This window comes from Ranitomeya variabilis, chromosome 6, assembly GCF_051348905.1.
Source record: "Ranitomeya variabilis isolate aRanVar5 chromosome 6, aRanVar5.hap1, whole genome shotgun sequence".
In the NCBI taxonomy this organism is placed as follows: domain Eukaryota; kingdom Metazoa; phylum Chordata; class Amphibia; order Anura; family Dendrobatidae; genus Ranitomeya; species Ranitomeya variabilis.
The window spans coordinates 385,835,989-385,845,293 of record NC_135237.1 but is presented as its reverse complement, the minus strand read 5'-3'; the positions used below and the strand labels follow the sequence as shown (position 1 = coordinate 385,845,293).

Sequence of the window (9,305 nt, the reverse complement as noted above, 5' to 3'; positions counted from 1 at the left end):
CGACCTCGTCACCATGCGATCTGTTGGATTTACGGTACGATCTCCTGGTCGGTCTCCTCCTTGTTGTCGTGAGTTGCCCCTCGGAGGAGGTCCCTTGCCTAAAAAATGTCTCTGATTGTAATTGTGGGAAGAACCACTGCTGTCCGAACTGAATGAGCCAGGGCGCCTTGTAGAGAATTGTCCTCGTCCATAATTTGTTGATTCGTTCCATCTGTAAACACGTTCCAGTCTGTAGTCTTCTGAGTCCCTATAGAATTTACTTCTTTTCTTTTCTTGTAATGATCTGCGGTTGTCTTCAATAATTTTGTCAATTTTAGACTTTAAGTTCTGCCAATCCGAGGAAGAGGTAGTTGAGCAAAGTTGTTCTTCAATGGATTTAACTTTGGCTTCTGTTTCTTCAATGGCCGTCTGGAGGGTTTCTATAGTCAGGAGAATTATGTCCAAGGAACACTTGTTTAAGATCTGCTTATACTACTCACAATAAGCGGGTCTGTCCGAAAAAAGTGTTGGACGCAGATTACATCGCAAACCCCTCGGAATATGGCCCAGTTTGTAGTATTCTGCCAAAGTGATAGAATGAAGATCGTAAGACATTAATCTTCTACGTTCTCTTTCATAGTCCTTGCTTCTAATATCCTGCGTTGGTGTCCGTAAGAAATCACCAGACTTAGTGATTTTGGAGAGGATAGTTGAAGCTGTTACATCGTCGAATGCGAATGTTTGAGTAGACATTGGAAGACAGGTGCAGTCATCAACGAGATCATGCAAATCCAGGAAAAAGATGTGCACACTGTCACTGGGTTGGTGCAGGCATGAACAAAAATAGTCCAAGTATAGGAAAAATCAGCCGCACTCAATTGGTTGAAAGTTCAGCAAACTGTGTAGTTTCTTTATTAACATATACAAAAAACATCACCAGGTGCTTTTTTAGGAGGTAAATGGGTGGCGGACTATTCAATTCGGGTAACGTTTCGACCCCAGCGGGTCTTTATCAAAACCTCACTGTAAAACAGATACAAACATATAAGTGAACTGTACATATATACATGTAATCTATTAAAAAGAACCGAAAAAAAGGGAAAACAAGAAAAATAATAGCAACAACAATAACATCAGGTCCAAAATTAATAATGGTACTAATTGACAGCTGTAACAACAGTATTTCCGCCCCATACAATTACAAGAACATACTGTGAATACCCTATCATAGGGGTGGGGAGTCCCCCAATTCTTTGCAGGTAGGAGCAAGGCTATTACGGAGAAACAGTCATATAGAGCACATATACAGGTCTAGAACAGGAAACCAGGTGCAGCGATCAGGTCGCTGATGCAATGTACTGACCTTGTGCCAAAGAGGTAGAGGAGAGGAGAAAGAGCCGAGTTCCCATAGGGCTAAAGGGAAGTAGAGAGAAAAAACAACAGGGAATAAGCAAATAGCCAGTAAAGCAAGTAAGCCACTATAAGCAAGAGGAGAACGACTTAATAATTACCAGCTCTGGTGGAGTTGTGTGGAAGCGCGTAATTCAAGCGCAATTCAAGCATGGGAATGTACCCATTCGCTGCGAGCTCAGGAATTGTTGTATAGGTTGTTTAGTGAGACTGCCAATGTCGGCCCTGACCAGGGAGTCTTTGTAGTTCCTAGGTCTGCGTTTGCACATCAGTGCTGGTGTTTGGAAGGATGCTACTTGTGGGTAGGCTTCTGAAAGGAGAGGCCAGTGCTTGTTGATGGTTTTATAGATTAGTGGCATGACGGGGTGGTGTGTGTGTACGAAAGGAACCCGTTCGGGTTTAGAAACGCTGGATCTACTAGGAGGGCGTTCAAGTGCCCTCTGTTTTTCCATTGTAAGAATTTTTTCTGGGTATTTCCTGCTCCTGAATTTTTGGGCCATGTCCTCCAACCGTGAACCAACCAAGTCTGGATCAGAAACAATGTTGGTGACCCGCAGGAATTGGGAGCGTGGGAGACTCTCACGGGTAGACCTAGGATGACAGCTTGTGAAAAGAAGTAAATTATTAGAGTCAGTGGGTTTTACAAAAATATCCGTGTCCAAACCCCCTTTGTCATTTTTGGTCACCAAGGTGTCCAAAAATGGGATTTTCTGGGTGTCACAGCTAGGGGTGAACTGCAGCTCTGGTCTGATGTTGTTGATCTGTGAAACAAAAGAAGAAAAAGTATCTGGTGTTCCATCCCATAGGCAGAACACATCATCGATGTATCGGAGCCAGCATTTAGAGTGTTTCAGGAACAGTGTGTTGTTGTAAATGTGTTCGTTCTCAAATGTGTCCATGTAGGTGTTCGCGTATGCTGGTGCCACATTAGAGCCCATGGCGGTCCCGCAGGTTTGAAGGTAGAACTGATCCCCAAACATAAAAAAATTGTCCTTGAGGACTACAGAGAGAAGGTCTAAAATAAACTGCTGGGATTGTGGGCTAAGATCTAGGGTCTGTAGTAGGTTATCCACCGCCTCCAAGCCTAGTTCGTGCTTGATGGATGTGTATAAACTCTTGACATCAAGAGTAGTCAAAAGGCAATGTGATGTGACCGTGGAAAACTGCTTGATTGTCCTGATAAAGTGGCCTGTATCCAGGATAAAAGATTTTGTATTTTTAACCAATGGGGTCAGATACTTTTCTAAAAAAATGGACAGAGGTGCTAGGATGGAGTCTGTTGATGCGACTATGGGGCGGCCCGGGGGATTCGTGAGGGATTTATGAATTTTGGGGAGAACATAAAAGACAGGTAATGTGGGGTGTGGGTTGGATAGAAAGGTAGCTGTTTTTTGGTCAATGCATCCAAGGGCGAGGTATTTACTGAGAATAGTGTTGATCTTGGACCTAGTCACGGGAGTGGGATCATGGGAGATTTTTAGATAAGTAGATGTGTCCGCCAATTGATTGTTGATTTCTCTTAGGTAATCGTTTTTATTCATGATGACTATGGCACCCCCTTTGTCTGCCGGCTTGATTACTATATTATTGTTATGGCGTAGAGATTCTAAGGCTTGTCTTTCCAAGGGTGTAATGTTGTTTTTAGTTGGGAGCAACCCCTTTTGTTGTTTGACGAGAATACTTTGTACATCTCTATGTATTAAATCAATACAAGTTTCTGCTGCATGGTACGTACGTGGCGGATGGAAAGAGCTCTTGTTAAATAAACCTAAGGATGAGATGGATAATTCGGGGATGGGGCTCCCTGAGTTAAAGGGAGGTCTATCCCGGACACGATCATTCTGTAGGCCAAAGTGTGTTTTTAATCTAATATTGCGAAAAAAATGTTGGAGGTCCTGCTCAAGTTTAAAGCTATCCCATGGGGGGGTTGGGCAAAAAGAAAGACCACATTGTGGTCATTTTTATGTTTGGGGATCAGTTCTACCTTCAAACCTGCGGGACCGCCATGGGCTCTAATGTGGCACCAGCATACGCGAACATCTACATGGACACATTTGAGAACGAACACATTTACAACAACACACTGTTCCTGAAACACTCTAAATGCTGGCTCCGATACATCGATGATGTGTTCTGCCTATGGGATGGAACACCAGATACTTTTTCTTCTTTTGTTTCACAGATCAACAACATCAGACCAGAGCTGCAGTTCACCCCTAGCTGTGACACCCAGAAAATCCCATTTTTGGACACCTTGGTGACCAAAAATGACAAAGGGGGTTTGGACACGGATATTTTTGTAAAACCCACTGACTCTAATAATTTACTTCTTTTCACAAGCTGTCATCCTAGGTCTACCCGTGAGAGTCTCCCACGCTCCCAATTCCTGCGGGTCACCAACATTGTTTCTGATCCAGACTTGGTTGGTTCACGGTTGGAGGACATGGCCCAAAAATTCAGGAGCAGGAAATACCCAGAAAAAATTCTTACAATGGAAAAACAGAGGGCACTTGAACGCCCTCCTAGTAGATCCAGCGTTTCTAAACCCGAACGGGTTCCTTTCGTACACACACACCACCCCGTCATGCCACTAATCTATAAAACCATCAACAAGCACTGGCCTCTCCTTTCAGAAGCCTACCCACAAGTAGCATCCTTCCAAACACCAGCACTGATGTGCAAACGCAGACCTAGGAACTACAAAGACTCCCTGGTCAGGGCCGACATTGGCAGTCTCACTAAACAACCTATACAACAATTCCTGAGCTCGCAGCGAATGGGTACATTCCCATGCTTGAATTGCGCATGTTGTGCCAATGTAATTAGATCCAGTGAATTCCTACATCCGCACACAGGCAAGAGTTTTAAGATTAATGGATTTTATACTTGTGAAACCAACTTTGTGGTGTACCTTATTAAATGCCCGTGTGGCCTCCTGTATATAGGGGAGACCACGCAGCATGTGCGTGACAGAATTTCGAGCCACAAATCTACAATTAGACTGAAAAAAACTTGGCTCCCACTTCCACACCACTTTGCTCTGGCCAACCACTCCGTTTCCCAACTCCGCTACCAGGTGATAGAAAGGGTGAAAAAACCCAGACGTGGGGGTGATCACGTTAAACTCCTGAAGGAAAGAGAATCCTTTTGGATTTATACGCTACAAACTATGGCCCCCAAAGGCCTCAACAGGGAATTAGATTTGATCTTTTAGTTGAGTAGGTTGTTCTATATGTAACTTTGATATGTTGTAACTATATCTGCCGCAGGTTCTCCAGGTTCTTCGGTCAAGGTCGCCCCTGTTTCTAACCTATGTCATTCTTTTTGTCTCCACTCTTCCTTCCCACATCAGACCTCTTGAGCAAATATTATAAGAAAAATATGTATTTGGTTTTCTTTTCCTCTATTCGGCTGCTCTGGGTAAGTCCCTTATATTTTTCTCTTTTTTTTTTTTTTTTTTTTTTTTTTTTTTTTTTTTTTTTTTTTTTTTAAATTTTTTTCCTCCTTTTCTTTGAGATTTTTATTTTTTTATTTTTGATATTACTTTTGTATATTTTTTTATTTATGTACCATTCCCTATTTTTTCCTCCCGTCTAGAGGGAGTGTATACCCCCATTTTAACTTGCTTACCGATATTAGACATAACTCTGCTTACTTTAAACATACACACCTTCCTCTCTTCTCCTTTTTTTCTAATACTATTTTTTATTTTTTTCATTCACAGCGTTTTATTTTTTCCATCTTCTTTTTCTTTTGCTGACTCTGAGACACCTCCATCTATACCTCCAATACACATACACTCGGTTCCCAGCCTTTTGCTTTCATGTTCTTTTTGTTTTCTCTTTATACACGCTCCCTAACTTCTCTCTTTACATACACGCTCCCTTAGTCCTCCACGCTGGTTGCTTGGACTCCACCCCAACCTGCAGTAGCTTTAGCCAGAGCGCTCTACAGATCTCCCTGAACACACTACGCAGGCGCCGGACTATCACGCTGCTGGCATCTACTCTGCGGCCACAGCGCAGACTCGGTCTGAATACACAGCGTTCCTAGCCTCTTTCCCAGTCTGAGCCACTGCGCAGACCCGGATATCACCGCATGGGTCTTGTGTATAAATACTTGCAGCCCTACACATTTGCTCCTACATCACCCACCAGGCGGACGCGCTTCCACACAACTCCACCAGAGCTGGTAATTATTAAGTCGTTCTCCTCTTGCTTATAGTGGCTTACTTGCTTTACTGGCTATTTGCTTATTCCCTGTTGTTTTTTCTCTCTACTTCCCTTTAGCCCTATGGGAACTCGGCTCTTTCTCCTCTCCTCTACCTCTTTGGCACAAGGTCAGTACATTGCATCAGCGACCTGATCGCTGCACCTGGTTTCCTGTTCTAGACCTGTATATGTGCTCTATATGACTGTTTCTCCGTAATAGCCTTGCTCCTACCTGCAAAGAATTGGGGGACTCCCCACCCCTATGATAGGGTATTCACAGTATGTTCTTGTAATTGTATGGGGCGGAAATACTGTTGTTACAGCTGTCAATTAGTACCATTATTAATTTTGGACCTGATGTTATTGTTGTTGCTATTATTTTTCTTGTTTTCCCTTTTTTTCGGTTCTTTTTAATAGATTACATGTATATATGTACAGTTCACTTATATGTTTGTATCTGTTTTACAGTGAGGTTTTGATAAAGACCCGCTGGGGTCGAAACGTTACCCGAATTGAATAGTCCGCCACCCATTTACCTCCTAAAAAAGCACCTGGTGATGTTTTTTGTATATGTTAATAAAGAAACTACACAGTTTGCTGAACTTTCAACCAATTGAGTGCGGCTGATTTTTCCTATACTTGGACTATTTTTGTTCATGCCTGCACCAACCCAGTGACAGTGTGCACATCTTTTTCCTGGATTAACAATAGGCTCAAGGCAGTTTTAAATCGGTTACATGGATACACAGGCAGCATTGTGGTCAGCGGAGGAGGATTGCTAGGAGGGACCGCAGACAGGCTTACTAGGCCTAAAATAACTAACAATAGGCTCAAGGCAGTTTTAAATGGGTTACATGGATACACAGGCAGCATTGTGGTCAGCGGAGGAGGATTGCAAGGTGGGACCACAGACAGGCTTACTAGGCCTAAAATAACTAAAAATAGGCTCAAGGCACTTAGAGTTATCTCGCAGGGGTACACAGGCAGCATTGTTGTGGTCAGCGGAGGATGATTGCAAGGAGTGTCTGACACAGTACTCACAAAAAATAAATAGATGTTAATGTCTCGCAAAACAACAACAACAAAAAAAGTGTGGCATACTTAGGTACAGAGGTGGGCTCATCTGCTGAGTTTCTGACATAGTAATTTGGCAGAAAGTATTTACTGGTGCCAATATAGGACACTGACCCAGACTACTTTAACTAGCATCATAGATGTCAACAAATTGGTATTGTCAGTGCCAGGCATTGAATGATGTCAGCGCATAGACTAAAGATTGGTGGAGCTGTGAGAGACAATTTTGCACGTGGTAGAGCACAGTTTGAGCTGGGGGGGTGAACTGTCTTGTGGCCGACGGTACCGTCCCAGGGCCCCTCATGTTACAACGGTGTGTCTGACGTTGGGTGCGCGCCACCACCGCCAGAGACACTTTATTGTACTATGAGGGACCCAGTGGCTGTGCTGTTGACCAAAAGCGGGCACACTCACCTCTTCAGACAAACGCCACTTTAACGGGTGCTTGCGCCAAGTGGCGAGACCACGGCCCCGTGGGGGGAGGTTTCCCATTGAGGGAGGTGTAAACAAGTCGTATGCTGGACAAACAGCTGCTGCAAATTAAGAGATTGGAACACTCAGTAAGACCAGTCCACAAGCAAGACCTTTTTATAGGAAAGCTAGGTGTCAGCCGGGAAAGGTGGGGCAAAATATTTTGAAATCCAGGAGTGGTTCATTTTAATGAAGGTTAGATCATCCACATTTTGGGTAGCCAGACGAGTCCTTTTTTCGGTTAATATTGAACCAGCAGCACTGAATACTCTTTCTGATAGCACACTAGCTGCTGGGCAAGCAAGCTCCTGCAATGCATATTCTGCCAATTCAGGGCAGGTGTCTAATTTGGATGCCCAGTAATCAAATGGGAATGACGGTTGAGGGAGAACATCGATAAGGGATGAAAAATAGTTAGTAACCATACTGGACAAATGTTGTCTCCTGTCACTTTGAATAGATGCTGCAGTACCTGTCCTGTCTGCGGTCATTGCGAAATCACTCCACAACCTGGTCAGAAAACCCCTCTGTCCAACGCCACTTCTGATTTGTGCACCTCTAACACCTCTGCCCTTTAGCCCCCTGCAGCTCATGTGAGAACCATCACCGGCGCTGTGTGCTGGGAATGCCTGAATCAAATGGTCTACAAGAGTAGCTTGTTTGGTTGCTACTATTTGTTCGAGGTTCTCATGTGGCATAATATTTTGCAATTTGCCTTTATAGCGAGGGTCAAGGATGCAGGCCAACCAGTAATCGTCATCGCTCATCATTTTAATAATGTGTGGGTCCCTTTTGAGGATACGTAAGGCATAATCCGCCATGTGGGCCAAAGTTCCAGTTGTCAAATCTGCGGTTGTGCTGGTTTGAGGGGCAGTTACAGGCAAATCTACGTCACTTGTCTCCCTTAAAAAAACAGAACCCGGCCTTGCAACGCCACTAATTTCTGTTGGCCCAGGAGAAGCTTCCTCATTAAAAAAGTACTCATCCCCATCATCCTTCTCGTCCTCCTCCTCTTCACCCGCTACCTCATCCTGCCCTGACCAGACAATGGCTGACTGTCATCAAGGCTTTCCTCTTCCTCGGCTGCAGATGCCTGCTCCTTTATGTGCGTCAAACTTTGCATCAGCAGATGCATTAGGGGGATGCTCATGCTTATTATGGTGTTGTCTGCACTAACCAGCCGTGTGCATTCCTCAAAACACTGAAGGACTTGACACAGGTCTTGTAGCTTCGACCACTGCACACCTGACAACTCCATGTCTGCCATCCAACTGCCTGCCCGTGTATGTGTATCCTCCCACAAAAACATAACAGCACGCCTCTGTTCGCACAGTCTCTGAAGCATGTGCAGTGTGGAGTTCCACCGTGTTGCAATGTCGATGATTAGGCGCTGCTGGGGAAGGTTCAAAGACCGCTGATAGTTCTGCATACGGCTGGAGTATACGGGCGAACGGCGGATATGCGAGCAAAGTCTGCGCACTTTGAGGAGCAGGTCGGGTAACCCCGGATAACTTTTCAGGAAGCACTGCACCACCAGGTTTAAGGTGTGAGCCAGGCAAGGAATGTGTTTCAGTTGGGAAAGGGCTATGGCAGCCATGAAATTCCTTCCGTTATCACTCACTACCTTGCCTGCCTCAAGATGTACAGTGCCCAGCCATGACTGAGTTTCTTTCTGCAAGAACTCGGACAGAACTTCCGCGGTGTGTCTGTTGTCGCCCAAACACTTCATTGCCAATACAGCCTGCTGACGCTTGCCACTAGCTGTCCCATAATGGCACACCTGGTGTGCAACAGTGGCAGCTGCGGATGGAGTGGATGTGCGACTGCGGTCTGTGGACGAGCTCTCGCTTCTGCAGGAGGACGAGGAAGAGGAGGAGGGTGGGCGAACGCCTACAGCCAACTCTTTCCTTGACCGTGGGCTAGGCAGAACTGTCCCAATATTGCTGTCCCCTGTGGACCCTGCATCTACCACATTCACCCACTGTGCTGTGATGGACACATAACGTCCCTGGCCATGCCTACTGGTCCATGCATCTGTTGTCAGGTGCACCTTTGTAGTCACAGACTGCCTGAGTGCATGGACGATGCGGTCTTTAACATGCTGTTGGAGGGCTGGGATGGCTTTTCTAGAAAAGAAGTGTCGACTGGGTAGCTCGTAGC

The 9,305-nt window shown here is 45.0% G+C and overlaps 1 protein-coding gene across 2 annotated transcripts; it reads left to right on the top strand.

The window, feature by feature from the left end:
• The first annotated feature begins 3,420 nt into the window (after nucleotides 1-3,420).
• LOC143781190 (uncharacterized) lies at nucleotides 3,421-6,190 on the top strand. Of its 2 annotated transcripts, XM_077267676.1 has the most exons (3): nucleotides 3,421-4,809; nucleotides 5,679-5,728; nucleotides 6,069-6,190. In XM_077267676.1, exon 1 carries the CDS (start codon nucleotides 3,434-3,436, stop codon nucleotides 4,601-4,603), a length of 1,170 nt encoding a protein of 389 aa, XP_077123791.1. In that variant the 5' UTR covers nucleotides 3,421-3,433; the 3' UTR covers nucleotides 4,604-4,809; nucleotides 5,679-5,728; nucleotides 6,069-6,190. The 2 variants fall into 2 exon arrangements, with proteins under 2 accessions (XP_077123791.1, XP_077123792.1); XM_077267677.1 differs by lacking the exon at nucleotides 5,679-5,728 and having other exon boundaries at nucleotides 6,069-6,136.
• Nucleotides 6,191-9,305: the final 3,115 nt, after the last annotated feature.

Excerpts from the sequence above, each read along its gene's own strand:
- LOC143781190 (XM_077267676.1), top strand. The coding sequence starts at position 3,434 with ATGGACACATTTGAGAACGAACACATTTACAACAACACACTGTTCCTG.